At 46.6% G+C, this 26536-nt stretch overlaps 1 protein-coding gene across 1 annotated transcript; it reads left to right on the forward strand.

The window, feature by feature from the left end:
* The first annotated feature begins 3606 nt into the window (after positions 1-3606).
* On the forward strand, positions 3607-24573 carry LOC101090225 (eukaryotic translation initiation factor 3 subunit C). Its single transcript, XM_006942201.3, has 21 exons — positions 3607-3751; positions 3887-4025; positions 5520-5585; positions 5688-5877; positions 6275-6400; positions 6587-6641; positions 6770-6879; positions 7283-7410; positions 14433-14592; positions 14716-14819; positions 15261-15402; positions 15597-15722; positions 15856-15949; positions 16673-16863; positions 17076-17300; positions 21262-21625; positions 23544-23703; positions 23797-23862; positions 23952-24039; positions 24156-24318; positions 24406-24573. Exons 2-21 carry the CDS (start codon positions 3925-3927, stop codon positions 24486-24488), a joined length of 2742 nt encoding a protein of 913 aa, XP_006942263.1. The 5' UTR covers positions 3607-3751; positions 3887-3924; the 3' UTR covers positions 24489-24573.
* Positions 24574-26536: the final 1963 nt, after the last annotated feature.

Here is a 26536-nt window from a genome sequence, read left to right on the forward strand (position 1 = left end):
GATCGTGACCTGGCTGATGGCCCAGAGCCTGACGCGGGGCTCGAACTCACGGACCGCGAGATCGTGACCTGGCTGAAGTCAGACGCTTAACCGACTGCGCCACCCAGGCGCCCCGAGTTCTCAGTTTTTAAGAGTCTCTCATGCTTTGGCTCTCTCCCACTCTAACCTCTTTTTTTTTTTTTCCCTTCCCTCCCCCACGGGTTCCTGTTAAGTTTCTCAGGATCCACATAAGAGTGAACACATCCGGTATCTGTCTTTCTCTGTATGGCTCATTTCACTTAGCATCCCACTCTCCAGTAACATGGAAAAAATTTTACACAGAGCTGCAAAATATATGAATAATGAAATAAGATACAGAAAAGCACAAAAATGTGCTAATGATTTGTGTAAGAAAAAAGGAAGGGATACATCTCTTCCATCTCTCTATTGATATACCTCTCTGTATAAATATTGGTACATAAAAAGATACAGATATATGTGTGTATGCATATTATAAGGATTATATTGATAAGATCTATCAGAAATCTTGCTATCTACACATCCTTATTGATATAACCCATATACATACCCATACACACATATATCTATCTGCATTCTTTCAGGTATCTTAGCTGTATACAGACAGAGAAAGAAAATGTGGACGAGGAACACTGTAAACTGATAATTGTGTTTGCCTCTGGGGAGAGAAGCTGAGCGTCAGTGGTGGGAAAGAGATTTCTTTTTCCTCTATAGTCTCCTGTGTCATTTACATTTGTTTTAAAGTAGCCTTCACGCTCAGCACCGAGTCCAACATGGGGCTTGAACTCACAACCAACCGTGAGATCAAGACCTGGGCTGAGATCAGAGTCGGATGCTTAACCGACCGAGCCACCCAGGCGCCCCTGTATCATTTACGTTGTGTGAATTAATTAATGTAATTACATTCTGTAATCATGCACACATATTATTAAGAGAAAGACCGTCCATGTGAAAGGGTTTGACACACACTAAGCGCCTTAAAGATATTTGTGGATGTGAATCTTATTCATTAAGACCTCTATTTACCTAGGAGTTCCTGAGTGTGTTTTTATTTAAAAAAATAATAATAATAACAAAAGCTGCATCCAGGGGCGCCTGGGTGGCGCAGTTGGTTAAGCGTCCGACTTCAGCCAGGTCACGATCTTGCGGTCCGGGAGTTCGAGCCCCGCGTCGGGCTCTGGGCTGATGGCTCGGAGCCTGGAGCCTGTTTCCGATTCTGTGTCTCCCTCTCTCTCTGCCCCTCCCCCGTTCATGCTCTGTCTCTCTCTGTCCCAAAAATAAATAAACGTTGAAAAAAAAAAAAAAAGCTGCATCCAATGTGGCATACTAAGTTGTGACAACCCTGGATGGGTTGTGGGTCCATAGATGTTCACTAGAGTACTCTTTGTTCTTGTCTCTAGGTTTGAAATATTTTATAATAAAAAATAAAATTTCATAAAATAAATGATTAATAAATAATGGATCATATTAGTAATTTATTAATAATAAATAATAAAATAAATGGTGAATAAATAAATTCAATAAAATAAATTAATAAAATAAATTTTATTGGGGCGCCTGGGTGGCCCAGTGGGTTAAGCGTCCGACTTCGGTTCAGGTCATGATCTCACAGTCCGTGGGTTCGAGCCCCACGTTGGGCTCTGCTCTGACAGCTCAGAGCCTGGAGCCTGCTTCAGATTCTGTGTCTCCCTCTCTCTCTGCCCCTCCCCTGCTCATGCTCTGTCTTTCTCTGTCTCAAAAATAAACAAAAACATTTTTAAAAAAAATTTTTAATTTAAAAATAAAAAATAAAATAATAAATTTTATTAATAAAATTTAATAAAATCTACTACCCTGCTGGGTAGTAACTGGAGGCGAATGGAAGAACAGACTTTAGAGGTGGGGTGGGGGGGCTCTGGTCATGTTCTGGTTTTGATGTGAGTGCTGGTTCTATAAGTCTGCTCACTTTACGAAAATTCATCAAGCTGTATCTGTCACTCATCTGAACCTATGTTACACTTCAAAAAAAAGTTTACTAAAAAAACCCCTTCCTGTTAAATTGAAATTTTTCATAATCACTTAGTAAAAGATTGGTTTAAAAAAAATTCAGTATGAGATGATTTTTTTGCAAATTATCAGGGTCTGGGGAGTAACAGGAAGCCACGCTAAAATCAGTAGCTTTCCTTTAGTGTTCATTTGCATTTCCTCATCCTCACTGACATTGATCTTTATCTCACCCAACCTCCTTCACCCTTTACCTTGGGCTCCCTTGGCAATTTCAATGCACTCTTTTTCTGTTCTTGGAGGTGATGAAGTTGATGTTGGAATCAAATGGACCTGTGGGGAGAGAGGGAAGGAGAGAGGAAGAGAGAGAGAGACAGACAGAGAGAGGGAGATGGGAAGAACAGAGATGACTGGCCAAGATGTGCAGAGAGGCCCTGCCACATTCTAATCCCAGTATACCAGTCGCTAAATGTGCCCGAGCTTTCCTGTTTCTGGGATTTTCATACTCTTTTCCCTACCCAAAGTGGCCTCCTTCTTTGCCTTCAGTCTGCTGCTAATTCCCACTTTTTTCAGAGGAGCACTGTGCTTTCAATGCTAAACACGGGCCCAGACATGCAGCAAATACTGAATGAATGAAACTACCTTTAAAAATGTAAGACAGTCCCTGTGGTGGTAAAACCCCTGATGATGGTTTCTTCAATCCACCCGGGTTTAAATCCACAGGACTAGAAGGACCTGAATGATCTGGTATGGTCCATATCTAAACTATTAATGCCTGATCACTTTGCTGATAGCACACGGGCATTCTCTTTACTCCCAGAACCTGGCCTCAGGACGTTTGCACTTGCTGTTTCTCTTTCCTAGAAGAAGAGTTAGAAACGCTCTTTCCCTGAAAGACCTTCTGCATGGCTTCCTTCTTTTTGTCATTTGGATCTCAACTCAAACGTCACCTCTTCAAAGAGGCCCTGACCTTCCTATCCAAAACAACTTTCCCACCTAACCAGCTACTTTAATATCTTTACGGTGCTTATTGCTATCTGAAATTATGTTTACTTGTTAATTTATGCCACTCCACTAGACTGAGTTCCTTGGGAAGTTAGGGACCATTTCTGTCTTGTTCACTGAACACTGCTGGCTCATGATAAATGCTTGATAAATACGTATTTGTGTTACAATGAGTGAATACTAGCTAATTATTACATGCTTATTTTGTACAAGGCACTGCCCTAAATGCTTCACATATACGAAGCCATTTAACTCTCATGCAACCCCATGAGGTAGGTGCTATCATTGTCATTTTACAGTTTGGGGAGAATGAAACACAGAGAGATCAGGAAATTTGCCTAAATTCACACAAAACGGTGGAGCTAGGATTTGAAGCCAAAGTCTGATTCGAAGTTTGCTCTAAGCCTAGCTCCAAAACCTAGCAGCTCATCAGTATTACGTGGGCACTTTAAAAAAGTAAACTCCCGGCCCTGAAATTCTGATTCCGCAGGCGGTGGGTGAGGATGTATCTGAGTAACAAAACGTGACGACATCGCGCAGTACGCTGTGAGACTCTCGAGGAACCGCCTTGCCTGCCAAGGTGACGTCAGGCAGGTCTCCGCCCCTGAGTGGCGCGAAGACCACTGGGAATTGTAGTCGCCGGTGTAGTTCAGCAGCATCTCCTGGAAGTGACGTAGCGTCCCGCCTTCCCTCTCTTTCCGTTTCCGCTGTGCCGACTACGCAGTGTGACTCCCGAGTTGCGACGGTATGTTTTTCTTGGGCCTTGTTCTTTGAGGAGGGGTCGCGGGTCGGGGTACTTGCGGGGACAGTGAGAGGTGGGGGTCGAGAGGTGACGACCCCAGTCCTTTCTTGTGGCCTGTGACTCCGGCTTTCCCCACAGGTCCCGCTGCGCCCGCCGCAGCCTCTCAGCCCGTCGCCATGTCGCGGTTTTTCACCACCGGTTCGGACAGCGAGTCCGAGTCCTCCCTGTCAGGGGAGGAGCTCGTCACCAAACCCGTCGGGGGCAACTACGGCAAACAGTGAGTGGGGGGACTGCGCGGGGGTGACCAGTCGGGGCGTGCGGCGTTCGGCAGGCTCCGCACGGCCGCGTTTGTGGGAGAGGTGGGGAGGGGAGGTGGGGGCGAGAGCGAGAGTGAGTTCTCGAGAGTTCGAGGAACCAGAGCAGTAGTGTTGGCGGGACAGCCTTCATGCTTCGGGGTGCTGTGAATTGTGTACCACCCGCCGGGTACAAAGGATAGAGCCAGAGGTTTCCCACTGGCTGGGTCTGTTGCATCAGCTTCCTAACTGGCTTATATGTCCACAGCCTCTGTACCACCTCCCCTCTGCTCGGCATGGGACTCCGACAAAAGTCGTAGTTATTCTGACCGCTAAAAAACCCTGTTCGCAAAAAGAAATCCAGAATGCTCGTTTGGTATTTCAGAGCTGCTTGATGTGGCTCTGAAGCCCAGCCACCTGGCGTTGTGGGCTGGTTCATAAACATCTATTTAAAGATCTATTATTTTTTTTTCGGGGGGGGGGGGTGTTCTCTTAAATACCCTTTCCCTATCTCTGCGAATTAAAATTCTTTGCATCTTTTGCAACAGTGGAACGTTGTTTCTCCAACTTCCTTCCCACACGTGTCACCTTCATGATTTTTATATCCCTGTGTGGTTTGAAAACACATACACGTACCCATGTGTACCTACCTGCATGCATTTTATATTATTGCCGCCATCGGAAAACCAATATGACTTCTAACATAGAAAATAATTGGAAAGGTTAATAAAATGGAAGGAAAAGAATGGAAGTGTGTTGCCAGCTGAATGCTGTCTGGGGTCTTATTAAAGAAAAGCGCTAGAGGGGCGCCTGGGTGGCTCAGTTGGTTGAGCGTCCGACTTCAGCTCAGGTCACGATCTCGCAGTCAGTGAGTTCGAGCCCCGCGTCGGGCTCTGGGCTGATGGCTCGGAGCCTGGAGCCTGCTTCTGATTCTGTGTCTCCCTCTCTCTCTGCCCCTTCCCCGTTCATGCTCTGTCTCTCTCTGTCTCAAAAAAAAATTAAAAGAAAAAGAAAAGCGCTAGTAATGGAGATGTTAAAGCCATTAGGACTTTAACCTTGCCGTTGGCCTCTCACATTCTGGGAAACATTGCTTTCTGGGTTCTAATTCAAATACCACCTTCTTAAAGTCATTTTCTTTCATTCTAGTTGTGGTACCTTTTGTGTGTGTGTGTGTGTGCTTAGTTAGTTGTGTCTTCATGTAATAAGTTTTCTGACCCTGTGAATAAGCACCTTTATTTTTGAGAGGATGGGGATGGTCATTTTTGTAGGTGCAACAGTGACAAAAGGGCATACTTGAAGTAGGCTTCAATAACGGAGTTATATATGATCAAGTTTTGAAGAGGAAGAGTCAAGGATGAGTGTGGTATGATGGCTTGAATAATTCCATTTTTTCTGTCCCGTCTGAGAAGGGAACTGGAGATCACTTGAAAAGACTGGAGCCAGGAAGGGAAGTTAGTGATCTCTGTTGTTTCAAACAGGCCATTGTTGCTCAGTGAGGATGAAGAAGATACCAAGAGAGTTGTCCGAAGTGCCAAGGACAAAAGGTGAGGCCAGGGGGAGGCCGGGTGCTGGGGAGTCTCTGCAGCAGTGGTGGCTTTTCTGGTGTTGGTGGGCATGTCCAGTGTGATTTTGGGCTCCCGATCTAGGTTTGAGGAGCTGACCAACCTCATCCGAACCATCCGTAATGCCATGAAGATCCGGGATGTTACCAAGTGCCTGGAAGAGTTTGAGCTCCTGGGGAAAGCATATGGGAAGGCTAAGAGCATCGTGGACAAGGAAGGTGTCCCCCGGTTCTACATCCGCATCCTGGCTGACCTGGAGGACTATCTTAATGAGGTGTGATTCCTGTGGGTAAGGGTGGATCCAGAGGGGATCGTGGTCCTAGGACCTGCTCCTAACCCACTTCCAGGAATCCTGTCGCCTCTTGGTTGTTTGCTGTGTGTACGGTACTTCCTAGAACATAAGAAACGGGGGGATGAAGCGAGGAGAGGGACCTTTTTCGGCCAAGCATCTTAATCGTATTTGTTTTTATGTTGTTTATTTGTGGCTTCTTTTCTTTTGGTGGTAATACACAAAGGATGTGTTTTAAAAAAATAACAAATATGGTTGGTAAGCAGTACAGACGGTGTACAGATAGCAAAACTCATAGTGGTGTGCTGAAGCCTGGAGTTTAAGAAGATACCGCTTAGTCACAGCCCCCTCTTCCCCCTTTCTGCCCTCTTCTTTCCTTTAGCTGTGGGAAGATAAGGAAGGGAAGAAGAAGATGAACAAGAACAACGCCAAGGCCCTGAGCACCCTGCGTCAGAAGATCCGAAAATACAACCGAGATTTTGAGTCCCATATTACAAATTATAAGCAGGTAGGGATGCTGGAGGCAGACCTTCTGCCCTGTGGGGACGGAGACTCCACGAGTGAGACAAAAGCGTTTGCAAACGGAAGGTGTGGCTAGAGAAGGAATCAGGTCACGACTCTCTGGGGTGAGGGGGTAGGCCGGGGTGGTGCTTGGCAGGCCTCGTGAATTATCCTCTCGTTTCCCTTTGTCAAGAACCCTGAACAGTCTGCAGATGAAGATGCTGAGAAGAATGAGGAGGATTCAGAAGGTGAGAGGGGACCCCCTTACTGCAGGCGGTTAGAGGCCCAGAGCTGGGGCTTCCCTCGGCCTGGCTTCTTCGCTGCCCTCAGCTTTGCTCTTGACCATCCGGCTCTCTCCTCGCTCCTCTGCCACCAGCCTCTTCGGATGAGGATGAGGATGAGGATGGAGTCAGCGCTGCAGCTTTCCTGAAGAAGAAACCAGAAGCCCCTTCTGGAGACAGTCGCAAGTTCCTCAAAAAAATGGAGGTAAGAGCCAGGGTGAAACTACGAAGGGTGATTTGCCTCCTGTGGACCGTTCTTGGGTTTTTGGGGAGAAGACTCCCAGAACCCTAGGGCTGGGAAGGGTGGGGTTAGTAGAGTCCGGTTTGGGAACAGGCTTCCCCTTGGATTAGAGCGCTGAGCGACCTGGGACAGAGAGAACAGAATAGATTCGGGGCCCAGCTCTGCCCCTGGGGAGCTGTGTGTCCCTGGAGCAAGCCAGCCCTTCGCTCTGGGCCTTGGCGGTCCAGTCCCGCTCCTAATATGCCGATTCACAAATGACCACTCGTGTTCTGCTCCTGAGAGACTCTGGAACGTGTGTCAGCTGGCAGAGCGGGTCGGCCAGTTGGCCTCCTCATCTTCTTCCTGCCGTTTCTCTTGTTTCTGTAAGGATGAAGATGAGGACTCGGAAGATTCAGAGGATGATGAAGATTGGGACACGGGTTCCACATCCTCTGATTCAGACTCAGAAGAGGAAGAAGGAAAACAGACCGTGCTGGCCTCAAGATTCCTTAAGAAGTAAGAAAAGTAGTGGTGCTTCAGGCGACAGTGGGGAGGGTGGGAAAGCCTGGCGTCATCTTGAAGGCTGTTGCTTTCTCCACGGAATCCTTGCAGGTTGTTCAGGCCAGCGGGGGGACCTCGGGGTCAAGTATGTTGGGTGGCTAAGGGCACAAAGCTAATGTGTCTCACGAGATTGAGGATGGGATTTGAAAGCCCCGGAGGCAAATATTTAACCGGGACATGACTCCCCGCGTGTGGACTGAGTGTGAATCTCTTTCTGGCCCCAACCAGCCATGCCTGTGATACTGGACAAGCTCCTTAACCTTTCCAGGTTCTCTCATCTAAAATGAGGGTTACTTGACCCTGCCTCCAAGGGTAGCTAAGAACGATGACATAGGGAAGTGGCTGAGCCTGGGGCCAGCACACGGCACTGCCACTCTGACCCCTCTCCCTGAGAACGTCGTAGTGTGTAAAACAGAGACCGCAGCAAGTCTTCCTGAAATTGGCCGGGACCGTCTTGGAATGGGGAAGGAGTCTGGTTTGGATTCTGGTTCCAGCCCTTAGTCCTGTGGTAGCTGTCAACTTTGCTACGTCACTGAACCTCCATAGGCTTCTGTTTATTCCTCTGAGGTCAAGGTGAAGAGCTGCCCCTGTGCACCTGGCAGGGGTCCAGTGTGGAGCTCACTGGTAACAGTGTTGCTTTCCTATAGGAACTGTTGCTGTTCTTGGGATTTGCTCTGCTTTCAGAAGTTAGGGTTGTGTTGCTTTAGGAGGTAGTGAGTTCCCTGACACTATAGAGAACCAGGCACAGACTAGTCTGGGAAGCATTTTTTATTCTGTGCTCCCCTTGACTGGTCAAGTCCAGTGAGCATGCGTATCTGATACGCGTTTACGCACAACGCTTCTGACACCATACGTGTGGGGTTTTTTTTTCTTCACACCTTCCACTTTCTCCAGCTGTCCGGACACCAGCGTGGTGTTCAGCGTGCAGTTCGGTTCTGAAACTACCCAGAGTTAACTGCAGATCCCACAAGACTGCCCCCATCTCGGACACCAGTGGCAAGTCCAAGTTTGGCTCCTGGACTTCTGACCAACCAGCTGTAAATTCAGAGTTTCCACAACCCCCTCCTCAGTTGAGAATTTGCTAGAACAGCCCAAAGAACTTGGGAAAGCACTTTACCTGCTATTGCCCATGTATTTTAGAGGGGACAGCTCAGGAACAGCCGGTTGGAAGAGATGCGTAGGGCAGAGTATGGGAGAGCAGGCACAGAGCTCCCGTTCCCTCTGGGTGCCCCTCGTTCCTGGTACCTTGATACATTCACCAACCAGGGAGCTTTCTAGACTTCATCATTTAGGGATTTTGGTGGAGGTTTCATTACCTTAGCATGATGGATTAAGTCATTGATGTCGGTCTCTCCAGCCCTTCTTCCCATCTTCGCGGTCGTGGTGGGGCTGAACATTCCCAAACCCCAATCATGCCGTCATCTTTCTGGCAACCAGCCCCCTCCCTTTCCCTGGGCAACCACTGATTTGCTTTCTGTCCCTAGAAAAGTTCGCGTTTTCTAGACTTTTACATAAGTGGAATCACAGTATGTTACTTGATTGGGAGGGATTTGGCTTCTTTCACTCAGAATAATTATTTTGAGATTAAATTCATTCTTTTACTTCTCACTTTTTTCCGACTTTTTAATCCGTTTCTAGATTGTCTTTTTTCTTCTCAGTTTGTTTCTCTGCTGGCTTGGGAGTTACATCCTATCCTTTTGGAGATTACCCTTGATGCATATTTTTTTAAACATGAAATTTTATTTTGTATACCTAGCCCAAAAAACACCTAAAATTAGATTTAGTTAAAATTCCAGTTGACAGGGGTGCCTGGGTGGCGCAGTCGGTTAAGCGTCCGACTTCAGCCAGGTCACGATCTCGCGGTCCGTGAGTTCGAGCCCCGCATCAGGCTCTGGGCTGATGGCTCGGAGCCTGGAGCCTGTTTCCGATTCTGTGTCTCCCTCTCTCTCTGCCCCTCCCCCATTCGTGCTCTGTCTCTCTCTGTCCCAAAAGTAAATAAACGTTGAAAAAAAAAATTTTTTTTTTAAAAAAAAGAAAAATTCCAGTTGACAGAGGTCGGGTTAACTATAGGATCCTCAGAGGTCTTTGACATTGAGTTTGACTTCATAATGTCAAAGAATAATCCAGAGACGCTGTTTTACTTGCATCACAAGATCAATTAAAAACAGTTTTTTTTCCATTTTTAATGTTTATTTTTGTTTTTGAGAGAGAGAGAGAGAGAGAGAGAGAGAGAGAGAGAGAGAGAGAGCACGAGCATAGGAGGGGCAGAGAGAGAGGGAGACACAGAATCCGAAACAGGCTCCAGACTCTGAGCTGTCAGCACAGAGCCCGATGCAGGGCTCGAACCCACAAACTGAGATCGTGACCTAAGCCAAAGTCGGACACTCAACCGAGCCACCCAGGCACCCCACACAAGACCAGTTTTTAAGATTGACTTCCAACCAAGAAAAAGAAAAAGATCTAAATAAGAAAAAGGAACAAGGAGAAAGACAAAAACCACAGATGATATGGAACAGTGAATTCTGATTGCATGTATTTTCTCATTAACTAAGCCAACCAGCATTAGTGTTAGTTCTTAATGGGTTTTCTAGAAGCATGATAGTTTTTCCATAATGTTTGCAGGATCCTTTTTCACCATCTCCATAGTAAGCCAGTCTATATACCCTTTTTCTCAGAATCTCTCAGCTTTGTTTTTTTTTTCAATGTCTTAAATTTATTTATTTTGAGAGAAAGAGCATGAGTGCGTGAGAGAGGGGGAGGGACAGAGAGAAAGGGAGAGCAGGCTTCATGCTCAGTGCTCCAGCTCACTCGGGGCTCTGTGTCACAACTGAGAGATGCTCACCTGAGCCGAAATCAGGAGTTGGATGCTTAACCGACTGAGCCACCCAGTTACCCGTCAGCTTTCGTTTCTCTGATTAAAACAAGCATATAAAGGAATGGATTTAATCTCAAGAGTTTGTCTCTTTTTCATAAGACGTTGTCTCTTAATGTCTAGCGACATTAAGGCACCTGGATATTAGGTAGTGGCTTTGGGCAGAAAATATGAGGACAATCAAAGATATTAAAAGAAACACAAGAGTCTATGTTTTATAAAGAAGCAGCTCTGAATTTTTTTTTTAAGTTTGAGAGAGCGGGGGTTGGGGGGGGGTGCGGAGAGAGAATTCAAGCAGACTGCACTTTCAGCACCAAGCCTGACATGGGGCTCAAACCCATGAATCATGAGATCGTGACCTGAGCCAAAATGACGCTTAATGGACTGAGCTACCCAGGCACCCCAGTTTAGTGAACTTTTTCTTTTTAATATTTATTTTAAGAGAGCATGTACACTCTTGCATGTGTGAGTGGGGCAGGGGGAGAGAGAGAATCCCAAGCAGACTCCACACTTAGTGTGGAGCCCATGCGGGGCTTGATCTTAACGACCACAAGGTCATGACCTGAGCTGATACCAAGAGTCAGATGTTTAACCAACTGAGCCATCCAGGTGTCCCCCAGTATAGTGAACTTTTAAAATCAAATACCTTTTTTCTTTTTTCCTCATGTGGCTTCTTTTCTTTTTCTATTATTTATTTTCTGAGAGCACGTGAGACGGGGAAGGGGTGGGGAGAGAGAGAGAAAGAATGCATCCCAAGCAGGCTCCATGCTTAGCATGGGGCTGGATGCAGGACTTGATCGCTCAATCCTGGGATCATGACCTGAGCTAAAATCAAGAGTTGGACGCTGAACCGACTGAATCACCCAGGCACCCCACAAGTGGCTTTTTCCTTTTTCTTTCTTTCTTTCTTTCTTTCTTTCTTTCTTTCTTTCTTTCTTTCTTTCTTTCTTTCTCTTTCTTTCCTTCCTTCCTTCCTTCCTTCCTTCCTTCCTTCCTTCCTTCCTTCCTTCCTTCATTATTTTTGAGAGACAGACCGAGCACGAGTGGGGGAGGGCCAGAGAGACAGAGAATCACAGACACAGACACAGAATCCAAAGCAGGCTCCAGGCTCTGAGCTGTCAGCACAGAGCCTGATGTGGGTCTCAAACCCACAAACTGTGAGATCATGACCTGAGCTAAAGTTGGGCGCTCAACCAACTGAGCCAACCAGGTGCCCTTGCTTTTCTCTTAATTGATTTATTTTTCAGAGTATTTTTCCAGGTACAATAAGATGTCATTCATTGCACGTTTTTATTATAGTCTTGACTTTATTATGGTATTTATTTAGGGTTAATTAATTCTTAGCTAAGGAAATTAATAGGTTGGGGCTAAAATGTGTATTTAATTTGCTGTATGGACCACGTTAGAGGTAAATGACATTATACAGTAATGTTTCTGAATTTATAATTGGGGTAGGAATTCTTCAATACAGACTAATGAAATCTAATGTCTTAAATCCCTTCTGATAAATTGCCAAGTTAGACTTTTTTTTTTTTTCCATTCATTCCACAAATATTTATTGACTACCTGCCATGTTAGATGCATTGGTTCACAACAACCTTGGGAGTTCTGAGGGTGAAATCTGAAACCAGTCTCTGTACATGGAGGACAGGGAAAGACCAAGGAAAGAGGCAGATGATTCCAGGTTGGTATGTGGCAGGTTTAATAAGCAAAGGGACTCATATACAAGACTTCTCTCGGGAGGCTGCGAGACTACTGTTATCTCCGCACCCGCCCACCTGAATCATAAAAGTATAGATAGAGGTCTTAACGTGATAGTGTCACATATACAGTCCAGATGGTCTTAACACATCACTCACAAGGTTGCATTCTGGAAACGGCCCCCAAAGTGGGAATGGTGGGCAGGATGTATGTTGCAAGGACAGGGGAGGGTAAGGAGCCTCCTGTTGCCTGTGTCCAGCTCAAGGGTTAACTGGCAGTCTTATCCTTTTGATGACCTTCCAACAGTGAGCTATCAAGATTTTTTTGAAATTTAGATAATACTTAATTGTCAAAAGGTTAGCAGCGGAGAAAAAAGGCAAAAAAGATTAACATATCTTTTGTCTTGGGGCACCTGGGTGGCTCAGTTAAGTGTCCGACTTTGGCTCAGGTCATGATCTCGTGGTTTGTGAGTTCAAGCCCCGCATCAGGCTTTCTGCTCTCAGGACAGAGTCTGCTTCAGATCCTGTCTCTCTCTCTCAAAAATAATAAACATTAAAACAAACAAACACATCTTTAGTCTCTTGGCCGTGTGTTTAAGTAGAAGTGTATTTGGTGATGCTCTTTTGCAACAGTAGCTTGTTTCTGTTGGATGTATAACTGAGAGCATAAGCATTAGTTTTCTGGTAATTTCTAACAACATGTGAATATACCAAAGTGTTATCTGTCATAGAGAGGTCAAGCCAGGTTTTAGTCTTTCAGTTAGAATTTCGTAGGGTGAGAAGGGGTGCCTGGTTGGCTCAATCGGAGTGTGCCACTCTTGACCTCAGGGTTGTGAGTTCGAGCCCCATGTTGGGTATAGAGATTTCTTAAAAATAAAATCTTAAAAAGGAAATTTTTTTTTTCATAGGGTAAGAGTTCGTTGTGTTTTTGAAGTATAAATCCCAACATCCTCAGGGTTAGGAGTAAAACTTTAGGCTGAGAAAGATGAAGGTCTTTGGAAGTTTAAGCTGCATTGGTTTTTAAATAGCATTAGGTTTTTTGATCTTCTCAGAGCTTTAGAGTTGATATGACCAAGAGATTTCAGTTTAATGAACATACTTTGCATGTTTGCAAAGTATTTTACCTATAAAGTGAGCTTTTATCATTAGTATGGCAGTAGTATGGAGAGAAAACGAACAAGCTGTTGTTAAGAGTTCTGGCATACGTCCTTTGGCAGGGGGAAAAGTTTAATCCAGTTGGCAAGTGTATAAACTATTTCTAAAATATATTCAGACCTTTTAAACAATTCAAATGAAATTTATTTTTATTTTTTATTACTTTTTTTAATGTTTATTTTTGAGAGAGGGCAAGTGGGGGAGGGGCAGAGAGAGGGGGACAGAGGATCCCAAGCAGGCTCTGCACTGACACCAGCAAGCCTGATACAGAGATGAAACTCATGAACCTCGAGATCATGACCTGAGCCGAAGTTGGACACTCAATCGACTAAGCCACCCAGGTGCCCCAAAATTTATTTTTAGATGTCTAAATGGCAGTTGATGGGGTGCCTGGATGGCTCAGTTGGTTGAAAATCCGACTGTTAATTTCAGCGCAGGTCACGATCCTAGGGTTGTAGGATCAAGCCCCGTATTGGCCTGGAGCCTGCTTAAGATTCTCTCTCTCCTTCTGCTCCTCTCCCCTGCTTGTGTGCCCTCTCTGTCGATAATTTGACTGTCTTTTGAGACTGGAAAGATTTTTTTGTTAGTATCTATGTAAAGTTTGTGATAACTTTTCTCTGATTTGGGGTTTGTATTTCATTAGATAAGTATTAAAGCCTGGAGATGGTTTCAGACCACTTTGGGGTAGCCACTGATCTTTTTCACTTTTGTGGGAGAATTTTCTTGTCTTACACTATTGTTTTTTAAATTCAGAACTTAGGTTAATTGTCATAAGCAGGGAGCGGACAGTCTGGGAACAGCAGTTTTTTTACACTAAGTTCAAACTGATTAGTTGATGGCTGGTGAAAAGATCAGTCTGGATAGAGCAACTAGTATTAAAAGACAGCTACATAGCTTATCAATACAGGTTTTTCTGGAAAACCTGAGAGGTTAGCTATGGGACAACATGGCAGGCTGCTTTTGTGTCTCCCACGGCTGGGTGGACCCCTCTACCTCATTAGACCAGGCCACACTGTTTCCACCATAAGAGTTTCTTAGTGGGTGTGATATGGTGACAGACCTTGGTAAGTGGCCTGTCAAGTTCACAAGCTTGATAGTCCTTGCTTTGGTTATGGTTAACTCAAGCTCATTCTCACAGATTGTAACTTGAACCCAGGGCTGGATGGAGGGAAAGGGGAAGTTCATGGGAAGAAGCAGCCTCAGAGGTGGACTGGGACTGATCTTTCACCTTCTCCCATGTCTCCTGGCAGGGCCCCTACCACCGAGGAGGACAAGAAGGCGGCCGAGAAGAAACGAGAGGACAAAGCCAAGAAGAAGCACGATAGGAAATCTAAGCGCCTGGATGAGGAGGAGGAGGACAATGACGGCGGAGAGTGGGAAAGGGTCCGGGGGGGTGTGCCCCTTGTTAAGGTGAGGACGGTAGTATCAAGATGACTTGGGAAATGGTTTGGTAGAGCATACAGCTGTCTCCCCGCCCCACTCAGGGCTTGGGAGAAAAGTTAGGGCGAGAATGATGGGACATGTGTTGCCTAGGAGAAACCAAAAATGTTTGCCAAGGGAACTGAGATCACCCATGCTGTTGTCATCAAGAAACTGAACGAGATCCTACAGGCACGAGGCAAGAAGGGAACTGATCGGTAAGATTCCCGGGCCTGGACTGGGAATGCTCTTCTTTAAGATACAGGTAGAGACTAGTGGGGAAATAGTGCTGTTTTGGGAAGATCTATATGTGGCTCTAGTTGAAGGAATGGTATACGTGGAACTTACCGGTCCATTTTCTGCTATTGACTCTCTCTTTGATCTTAAACCAGTCAATTAACCTTTTGGGATTGTTTGCTCATCTGTAAAACGGAAATGATGGTCTCTTTAGTTATTTGGTGCCTAAAGAGGATGGCGGATTGTTAGTGTTATTGCTGCTTCTGTTTGGAATTTATAAAGGAGAAGCAAGGACGCGGGTGGTGAGGTTAGGGGGTTAGTGGGAATGACACTGCCTTGCTTGTTGGCAGAGGGCACATTGCGTGACAGGAGGAGGGTTTTGATTTGTCTCCGATGCCTCACCCACCTGTGCTCCCCTCCAGTGCAGCCCAGATTGAGCTGCTACAGCTGCTCGTTCAGATTGCATCTGAAAACAACCTGGGAGAGGGTGTCATAGTCAAGATCAAGTTCAATATCATCGCCTCTCTCTATGACTACAACCCAAACCTGGCCACGTACATGAAGGTGAGGGCAGTGAAGAACCATCACAGAGCTGAGCTGGTGGGTTGGGGGTGTGGGGTGCCTAATGTCTTAAAACCTGAGGGCTGTGGAAGCAGTCTTGGTAGTTGAAGGCCCCGTGGATTCCTGGTGAAGGAGCTCTTGGGAGGCCTCCTTTTCATCCACCTCCACACCTCTGACTGCCGTCTGATCTCTTGCAGCCTGAGATGTGGCAGAAGTGCCTAGACTGCATCAATGAGCTCATGGACATCCTGTTTGCAAACCCCAACATCTTTGTTGGAGAGAACATTCTGGAAGAGAGTGAGAACCTGCACAATGTTGACCAGGTAAAGAGAGAAATTGGAGGCTAATTGGAGGTGTATGTTTTTTCCTTGGGAAGGCTCAGTGGAGACAGGAGGGTTGAAGTCTGGCACTGAGATCTGGGCTAATTTATTTGCTCCTCCCCTACCTCCTTTTCAGCCACTGCGTGTCCGTGGCTGTATCCTAACCCTGGTGGAACGAATGGATGAAGAATTTACCAAAATAATGCAAAATACTGATCCTCACTCCCAAGGTGAGCCTGGGCAAGCGTGGGCATCAGTTAGAGGAAAGGTGTAGGGAATAAACAAAGGATTATATTAGCAGAGTGTCTGGGGAGCCAGCCCTTACTTAGCCCAGCATTCACATACACGACCTGGGAAGATGCTAGGCCCCACCCCCATCACTTCTGATTCAGTAGATCTGGGGAAGGGGCTCCAAATTTTGCATTTCTTACATGTTCCCAAGTGATGCTGCTGTCTGGGGACTACACTTTGAAAATCCTTGGGGTCTTGCCTCAGTTCACTTTGCTTAGCTTGGATCCAGAGGCATTTGGGTTGGGGGAAATACAAGACACTTCCGTGAAATAGGAGTGTGCCCACATGTCCCCTGGGTCAGGCGTGTAGTGATGAACAAGTCAGCCGGAGGCCTTTCAGGCGCATGGAGCTTACGTTTTGGTGCTGGAGAAAGGAGAAAGCCAATTTAGTAAGTAAATAAATGAGACAGTTCTAGATCATGGCTGGAGAAGGCGACAGAAAGCAGAGGCCATCGGCATGGGGAGAGGTTCATCGGAAGAGCACACCCGACGAGAAAGGAAAGCGACTTCGGTGTGTCCAGGGAGGGGATGGTGTTTGCAGGGCACCGTGAGGAGACTTTGCTGATGGGCGCAGAAACCACATAGAGCTAACTGGGTTGGTCGGGGACACACGATTAGGAAAGGCGGGTGCCTGGCTGAGATGAGGGACGCCCTCCTTTCCAGAGTACGTGGAGCACCTGAAGGATGAGGCGCAGGTGTGTGCCATCATTGAGCGTGTGCAGCGCTACCTGGAGGAGAAGGGCACCACTGAGGAGATCTGTCGCATCTATCTGAGGCGCATCCTCCACACCTACTACAAGTTTGACTACAAGGCCCATCAGCGGCAGCTTACCCCCCCTGAGGGCTCCTCGAAGGTGAGTCTTAGCAGCCAAGTCACAGCGGGCGGGAAGTGCCCGTCAGGACTTCCTGGCAGATCTGTTCCCTGGGAATTCTCTGGGGTGGAGCAGGGAGGGAGACTTGGAGGGACTAGACGGAGGCTGCACGGCGTCTCACCTTTGATCGCGGAGGCCTGAGCCATTGTCTCTACGGTACTTTTCTTTCAACAACATCCCACCCCTCCCCCCAGTCCGAGCAAGACCAGGCAGAAAACGAGGGCGAGGACTCCGCTGTGCTGATGGAGAGGCTGTGCAAGTACATCTACGCCAAGGACCGCACAGACCGTATCCGCACGTGCGCCATCCTCTGCCATATCTACCACCATGCCCTGCACTCCCGCTGGTACCAGGCCCGCGACCTCATGCTCATGAGCCACCTACAGGACAACATTCAGCATGCGGACCCGCCAGTACAGGTAGGATGGGAAAGAGGCGCTCTGGCCCCGGTGGCAAAGGGAAGACCAGGCCAGGCCCCTGTCTGGAGGCAGAATGGCTCTGCCAGGTTAGTCACCTCTCTGGCTGGTGCAGACGTGAGCGGGCGCTTGGTCCTTCCCAGATGCCAGCATTCTCTGATCCCCCTGCACATTAGCATATTGTTTCCTGTTCTGACACCACTGGAGTCCTCTGGGATGGAGCTTTGGGTTCAGCTAACATTTTTCATCCCTACTGCGTGTCTGGTTCAGAGCATTAGGAAAGCTCTTATTTTAATAGGAGGAGAACGGTAGCAAGTTGTTAAACTGAGGAAAGACAGGACCCAGATGCAGGGTGATGTGTTAGGACCTCTACGCGTGTGGCAGTAGTGGGGGACGTTTTCACATAGGAGTGCGGTTTCATCTAGGTGTAGATCCTGTAAGTGTGTATTTGAAACAGTGAAGCAGTATTGACGTGGTGAATCCATGGTGAACCCGAGCAGTGGCGGTTTTTAAATTTTTTTTTTTTTTCAACGTTTTTATTTATTTTTGGGACAGAGAGAGACAGAGCATGAACGGGGGAGGGGCAGAGAGAGAGGGAGACACAGAATCGGAAACAGGCTCCAGGCTCCGAGCCATCAGCCCAGAGCCTGACGCGGGGCTCGAACTCACGGACCACGAGATCGTGACCTGGCTGAAGTCGGACACTTAACCGACTGCGCCACCCAGGCGCCCCAGCCGAGCGGTGGCGGTTTTTAAACAGCGCTTCCATTTGTTCTCTTTTATTCCAGTGTATGAATTTATCACAAGTTCTTGATGTGTTTTCTTCTTGGTAGATGCCTCGTCTGTTTCCAGTATGGGGCTATTATAAAGAAGCTGTCATGAGCATTTATAAGCCTTTGTGTGGTTGTATGTTTTCTCCTGGGTAAATGGTTAAGAGTAGAATTGCCGGGTGCTGGTTTAGGTGTGTGTCCAGTCATTAGAAACCCAAAAGTGCCGACGCCACTTTACACTCCGGCCGTAATGTGTGGATATTATAGTCCTTGTCGATATTTGGCATTTTCAGTCTTAATATAAGCCACGTTGGTCGTTATGTGGTAGTATCTCATTATGGCACTGAATTGTATCTCCCTCATAACCTGAAGTTGAGTACTTTTTTCATGTTTATTGGTTCTTTGTCTTTTTTTTTTTTTTAACTTTTGTTTATGTTTGAGAGAGAGTGTGCACGCGCGCATGCAAGAAGGGGTTGGGGACAGAGAGAGAGGGAGACAGAGGATCCAAAGTAGGCTCTGCTCTGACAGCACAGAACCCGAAGCAGGAGTCAATTCAAACCATGAGATCATGACCTGAGCCAAAGTCGGACGCTTAACCGACTGAGCCACCCTGGTGCCCCTCTTTATGTCTCTTCTTTTGTGAAATGTCTGGTCACCACCTCTCCCCTATTCTCCGTTTTGAAGATTGGATTGTTCCATTTTTTTATTACTGGATACCAGTCCTTTGTCATATAAATGTTTTCCAAATATTTTGTTCCTGTCTGTGGTCTGCCTGTTCATTTTTAACACCATGTCTTGTGGTGTAGTCTAATTTATCAGGGTTTTTTTAATGCTTACTACTTTCGGGATCCTATCTAATGAAATCTTTGCAGTTCGTGAAGATACTTTTTTTTTTTTTTAAAGTTCTTAAAAGCCTTAGCTTTCATGTTTAGATCTATGATTTTGATATATAGTATGAAGTTAGTTACTATATTTTTGTTTTGTTTCCTTCATTCATCTCTGTCCTTAGGCCAGTCCCACACTGTCTTGATTCCTCTGCCCGTAGAGTAAGTCTCCCAAGTCAGGTAGTAGGAGTCTTCCCACATTGTTCTTTTTTAAGATGCTTTGAGTATTCTGTGACCTTTGCGTTTCCACATAAATCTTCAAATTCTCTTGTCAATTTCCACAAAAATGCCTGCTGGAATTTTATGGAATCTGTAAATGAATTTTGAGAGGACTGACATCTTAACAACATTGAACCTTTGGATATAAACACTTTATCTTTTTGTTTTATTTGTTTCTGCAGTGTTCTGTGGATTTCACTGTAGATGCATTACACATCTTCTAAGAAATTACTCCTGAATGTTATGAGTTTCAATGCTGTGTAAATGGACTTGTTTTTTATCTCAGTTTCTAATTGCTAATTAACTACTTGTATATAAAAAAAAGATTCATTTGGGGCGCCTGGGTGGCGCAGTCGGTTAAGCGTCCGACTTCAGCCAGGTCACGATCTCGCGGTCCGTGAGTTCGAGCCCCGCGTCAGGCTCTGGGCTGATGGCTCAGAGCCTGGAGCCTGTTTCCGATTCTGTGTCTCCCTCTCTCTCTGCCCCTCCCCCGTTCATGCTCTGTCTCTCTCTGTCCCAAAAATAAATAAAAACATTGAAAAAAAATTAAAAAAAAAAAAAAGATTCATTTTTGTATTTTGGCCTTGAATGCATCTGTTGGGCTAAATTCACTTATTTGGTTTAGCATTCAGTAGATAATCCTTAAGATTTTCTGCTAAAGCACTCACGTCATGTACATGTAGACAGTTTTATTACCATGTCAGTCTTTAGGACTTTCCTTTTTTATTTCTTGCCATGTTGTGGTAACTCAAATTTCCAGTACTTAGTGCTGAGTAGAAGTACTGAGAGCAAGCACCTTGTCTTGCCCCCAGCCTTAGGGGAGCAGTCAGCATTTTACCACTGAGTGTGATGTTAGCAGTAGCATTTTTGTAGGTACATTTTCTCAGATTGAGGAAGTTCTTTTCTGATTCTAGCTGACCAAGAATTTTTGTCCTAAATAGATGTTGAATTTTGTCCAGAGCTTTTTCTGCATCTGCTGAAATGATGCAATGATTTCTCCTTTATTGTGTTCATAGGGTGAGTAACCATGGTTTTAGATTTTTGTATCAGCTTTTCATTCCAGAGATACATCCCCGTTGATCATGATATATTATGTCATTCATCTATTGCTGCATTTTGTTTGCTAATATTTTTTCAGGCTCTTTGCGTCTCTGTTCATGACTGATACTGACCTGTATACTTCTGGTGTTATAATAAAGAGTTTATCTGCCCCCACCCCCAAAAATCTGCACCACCTGAAATCTTCCCGTCTTAGTTAGTGGCAAGTCCATATTTTCAGTTGCCTAGGCCAGAAGCCTCGGAGTCGCTAATTCTTATTTTTCTCTCATGTGCCACGTCTCATTCCCCAGCCGTTCCTGTTCAGAGTCCATACCTGACCACTCATTACTTCCATCGCTCCCCTCTGGCCTGAGCCACTGTCATCTTCCTGGTGTCTGCTGCTGCTCTTACTTCCCTTCCCTTCCCTACAGCAGCCAGGGTTAACCTTGTTAAGTCAGATTATACCACTTGTTTTCTCAGAACCTTCCCATGGTTTCCGATCTCAACATCCTTAACGTGGCTTCCAGGGCTGTGTGCTCGCCTATCCAATTTATGCTCACATCTTTACTGGCTCGGGCTGAATCACACTCCTTGTTCCTTGAGTGCACCTGGCACAGTTCTTCCATAAAGCCTTTGCATTGACTTTTCCTTTTTTTCTAGAATACTCTTCTCCCAGATATCTGCATGACTTTTTCTATCAGGTTTCTATTTAAACTTTACCTTCAAAATGAGGCCTTCCCTGGTTATCCTATGGAAAAATTGTGAGTTCCTACGAGCACTGCCACCACCCAGACTCCCTTCTTAACTCTCTCTTCTGTTTAATTTTTCTCCTTGGCATGAGTCACTGTCTGCATGCTGTGGTTATTTTGTCCTCCATACCCTTCTCCCTAGAACGTAAGCTCCGTGGAAGGATAGCGACTCGCGTGTTTTGCTCCCTATCCCGGCCCACAGCCTGGTGCCCGGCACCAGTGGGTGCTCAATGTAGATTTCTTGAACAGATGAACAGCTTGCCTCATGGTTGTCGCTTCTGAGTGCATTGCCCTTTGTCCCCAGATCCTGTACAACCGCACCATGGTGCAGCTGGGCATATGTGCTTTCCGCCAAGGCCTGACCAAGGACGCTCACAACGCCCTACTGGACATTCAGTCAAGCGGCCGGGCCAAGGAGCTTCTGGGCCAGGGTCTGCTGCTGCGCAGCCTGCAGGAGCGCAACCAGGAGCAGGAGAAGGTGGAGCGGCGCCGGCAGGTGCCCTTCCACCTGCACATCAACCTGGAGCTGCTGGAGTGCGTGTATCTGGTGTCTGCCATGCTCCTGGAGATCCCTTACATGGCTGCCCACGAGAGTGATGCTCGCCGGCGCATGATCAGCAAGCAGTTCCATCACCAGCTGCGCGTGGGCGAGCGGCAGCCCTTGCTGGGTGAGTTTGGGGCTCTGCGGTGCCGCAGACTCCCCTTATTGGGCCCTCGCTTCCCCTTTATTCAGAGGATTCCGAGACGCTGAAGGGAATAACTTTCACCCGAGATGATTCTGTCTGATGGAATGATCTCTCCACGTGTAACCTAGAAGTGTTCCTTTTACTCAGTAGTCTCTGCAGTCTCTTGCTGTGGGATACGGTGTCTTAGCTTACAGATTAAGTTCCTTATTTCCTGTCATTCTTCTCTTCAGTCGATGTTTCCCAGCATTATCTTTTTTTTTTTTTTTAAGTAGGCTCCACGCTGGGCTTGAATGGGCTTGAATTCAAGCCTTGTGTGGGGCTTGAATTCATGACCCTCAGATCAAGACCTGCGCTGAGGTCAAGAGTTGGTCTCTTAACCATCTGAGCCACCCAAGCACCCCCTCAGCATTATCTTTCTACCAAATTTATGATGTTATACACCCCCAGTACCTTCCAGAGTTCTTCATTGTCTATGGAATAAAGTCCAGCCTCCTTAACTAAGTTAAACTCTCCATGACCTGACTCCAATGATATTTTTTATTTAACACAAACTTACATAGTACCTTTTTTCTGCCTGGCACTGTTTTAAGTATTTTCCAAATAACGATACTGTTTTAAAAGTTAATACATTTAATTGTCGTTAGTAATAACCGTGTGATATGGGTACCATTATTAACTTGATGGGGGTTAAGTGACTTACCCAAGGTTAACACAGCTGATATGTGTCTCTCTGATCTTTCGTTTTTTCCCATTTTTCCTTTTGTGCACGTTATTTTCTACCAACCAACTAGACCTTTGGCATTTGAAAATCTAACATTGGCTCCTTTGATCACTTGAAGGTCTGATCGATCAGTCCAGGGGTTGAATGGGTTGTGATTTCACTGGGAAAGGAATGGTGCCCTTCTGGTGGGGTTGGTGCCTGAAGACTTGGCGAGGGACCAAGCTTACTGTCCACAGCCACATCCCCTCAGTTCTGTCCTCTACTGGTTGTGTCAACTGCTGGTGCCCCTTTTACAAATTTTGTCTGCCTTGTGTAGTGAAACTTTGTTTTCTTTTAATTGGAAAATTTATAGTGAAAGTCTGTTTCCAGCATCACTTACGGCTCTCTGGTTCACTACAGTCCCTGCCTCTCTATTACTGTCTAAAACCAAAAGGCGGTTTCTGTCTCCGCTCTGCACTACTGTTCGTTTTGTAGAGAAATACTCTTTGAACCTCTAACTTTGCCTCTTTTAAAAGTCACAGAGTAGAAGCTGACCAGAAGTGTGTTCTCTTAGCCTTATTCATACATTTCTCTTTGGGCTGATCTGTTATACCTTTGAGCTTGCTGTCTGTTCCACGTTCTGCCATGTTCATGTTTCTTCATACCTACCATCCATTTCCAGTCTTAAGAGTTTTTGCACTTGCCTGTCAACTCGAAATTCCTGTGACTCTTGTTTGCCACGTTTTCTCTTCCTGGCTTGTCTTTAAGGAAAAATTAGCTGAACAGCGTGATATACAGATCTGTTCAAAATCATGAAGGTAGTATAAGAAGGAATGAAGTTTGGTAACTGTTTTTCCAGCTGAGATATTAGAAATTGTTTTAGGTCAAGAAGCCTCCTAAGAACCTGATGAAAGCTGGGGACCTCTCCCTGGGAAGATGTACATGAGGATAGGCGCAACAATTTGCCAACATTTTCAAGGCGCTCACCAGTCCCGACGCGTGTCATAAACTGATTTAGTCCAAATAAACGTATTCTGATGTTAAGTGATTTCAGCCATCACACGGCTATTTAATGGGGAGCTGGGAGAGTCCCAGTCTGGTTGTTTGCTCTCTTGTCCAGTGTTCCTCCTTGAATAGTGCCCAAGGCAGGAGCTATGTTGCCAGGCTTCCCTAAGCCCTGCCTCATTCCCAACCTTTCAGGTCCCCCTGAGTCAATGAGGGAACATGTGGTGGCTGCCTCCAAAGCTATGAAGATGGGTGACTGGAAGACCTGCCACAGTTTCATCATCAATGAAAAGATGAATGGCAAAGTGTGGGACCTTTTCCCTGAGGCTGACAAAGTCCGAACCATGCTGGTTAGGTGAGCGGAAAGGAAGGCCATGGTGGGTGGGGAAGACAAGACTGGTTGGTCTCCTTCAGTGGAGATGGTCCCCCTTCTCCCTTCTCCCCACAGGAAGATCCAGGAAGAGTCACTGCGGACCTACCTCTTCACCTACAGCAGTGTCTATGACTCCATCAGGTAGGATGGGCCCCGAGGAGATACAGGGGGCCCAGCTTCGTAGTCAAAGCTCCTAATTGCTCCCTCCTTCCTGCCTTGCTTCTCCACAGCATGGAGACCCTGTCTGACATGTTTGAACTGGACCTGCCCACCGTGCACTCCATCATCAGCAAGATGATCATTAACGAGGAGTTGATGGTAAGGGCCAGGGTGATAAATGGGCAGGCAGGTGGAGTCATGGGGAGTTCGGAGTGGAGATCTCCAGTCAGCTTGGAGACCTGTGTCGTGTCCGTTCTCTCTCTCCCTCGCATCAGGCCTCCCTGGACCAGCCGACGCAGACCGTGGTGATGCACCGCACCGAGCCCACCGCCCAACAGAACCTGGCTCTGCAGCTGGCCGAGAAGCTGGGCAGCCTGGTGGAAAATAATGAGCGGGTGTTTGACCACAAGCAGGGGACCTACGGTGGCTACTTCCGAGGTAAGTGGTTCTGTTTCTCTGCTCTCCCAGGGTGCTGGCCCCCTTCCTGCCTCTTCGCTGTCATTCACCTCCTCCCCCGTCCTGCAGACCAGAAGGACGGCTACCGCAAAAACGAGGGCTACATGCGCCGGGGTGGCTACCGCCAGCAGCAGTCTCAGACAGCCTACTGATCACTTCCTCTGTTCCTGTGGCCTCACCCATTCAACCCCGAAGTCCTCAACCACACTCTGACTTATTAAAGTTCTGTTTCGAGTTGTTACGGTTCCTGTTGTCTGCGTGTCGCCACAGAGGTGGGTTGGACATGTTCATTTGCTAATTGTATTTCTGCGCCTTCCGCCACATAATAGGCACGAGGCTCAGGACGCAGAGGTGACTTGTGCGTGTCGCTGACTTCAGAGCTTGCTGCTCTTTGACGTTTGACAGAAAGTTGTAATAACGTGTGAGAAGTTCCTTTTTTTTAACGTTTGTTTATTTTTTTATTAAAAATTTTTTTTAACATTTATTTATTTTTGAGACAGAGAGAGATAGAGCATGAAGGGGGGAGGGGCAGAGAGAGAAGGAGACACAGAATCGGAAGCAGGCTCCAGGCTCTGAGCCATCAGCCCAGAGCCTGACGCGGGGCTCGAACTCACGGACCGCAAGATCGTGACCTGAGCTGAAGTCGGACGCTTAACCGACTGCGCCACCCAGGCACCCCATAACGTTTGTTTATTTTTGAGAGCGAGAGAGAGCACGAGCGGGAGGGGCAGAGAGAGGGAGACACAGAATCGGAAGCAGGCTCCAGGCTCTGAGCTGTCAGCACAGAGCCCAACACGGGGCTTGAACCCACGAACCGCGAGACCATGACCTGAGCCAAAGTCAGAGGCTTAACCAACCAAGCCACCCAGGTGCCCATGTGATAAGTTCTAACGGGGGTATGAAAGGCAGTGGGTGTGCCGAATAGGATGTAGCGATGGTTGGACCTTGGTGGGGGTTGGGTGGTGGTTCCCCAGGCAGGGTAAAGGGAGAGTTAGTGTAGACCTGTATGAAGTATGGTCTTGGGACCAGTGTGGGTCCGCAGTTAACCTGTCTGCGATGAGACAGGGATCGTAATTAAGAGTCCGCACGGAGAAACATGCCACCTCTGTGACATCTAAACAGGTGATCGTTTTTCTAATTTATTTGTATTGGGTTTTCAAAAGTATCGGTCCACAGGAAATCTGAAAGTTCTGTTTAGTGCTCCACCCCCACATTTGAGAAGCACTGATGGAGGGAAAGGAGAAGGAGCAAGTGCAAAGAATTGGGAGGAGCACAGGAACAGTGTGGTTGGCATAAAGCGTGCATGGATATGTGCAGGAGATAGGATGGGACTCCACCTGGTGGGGTCTGAATGCTTTGGACTTTGGAAACAAAATACATGAATGGACCCGCTCTTAAGAAGGTAATGGAGCAGCATTATAGACTGGAATTGGAGACCAGAGAGCCAATCAAAAAGTAAAAAGCGTCTGTAGCCAGAGTGTTTGGGATCTGAGCTGAGGGAGGGGCTGAGGAGGGAAGTACGGAACAAGCTGGGGTTTCTGTGACCTGCTGAGAGTGGGAGTCGTAGGGGTCAGGAATGAAAGGTCCTCCTGGCTGGGAATAAATAGATCTAAAAAGGCCATTAACAAGAAGTACTTAGGGAATTCTTTGTGTTCAGGGGTATACAAACAGCAGGGTATGTAAAGTGGACTGAATGTGGTTAGATGTTAAAATGTTGAGTTTGAGACACATTTGGAACATAAAGCAGTTGGATATTAAGAGGTTGGATTGCATATTAATTAGACTGGGAGCTAAGCTGCTATAACAAAGGGATTCCAAAACAGTGATTCAAACAGAGTAGTTTACTTCCCATGCACAGAGGTAGGTGAGTGGTCCAGGCTTGGGGTTAAGCAGCTGTGTTCCACAAGATTATCTAGGGACCCAGGGTCCCACTGTCATATTGCAACGCCAGCCCCACATCTTTGTTCAAACCAGCAGAGGGGAGAAGACGAAGTAGTGGGCCTGGATATTGCACTCAACCCTTTGGCTAGAACTTAAGTCTCATGTTCTTACTCTGTCCCTGTGTGGAAAACTAAAATCCCTATGGCTGAATGGTTGTGGGCTCATTCCAACCTGGGAGGGTTCTATTACTAAAAGGAGAAAGTGGACACTGGGGGATAATTATGAGTCTATTGCAGAAGGAGAAGAGATACTGAAGTGC

This window comes from Felis catus, chromosome E3, assembly GCF_018350175.1.
Source record: "Felis catus isolate Fca126 chromosome E3, F.catus_Fca126_mat1.0, whole genome shotgun sequence".
NCBI classification, from domain to species: domain Eukaryota; kingdom Metazoa; phylum Chordata; class Mammalia; order Carnivora; family Felidae; genus Felis; species Felis catus.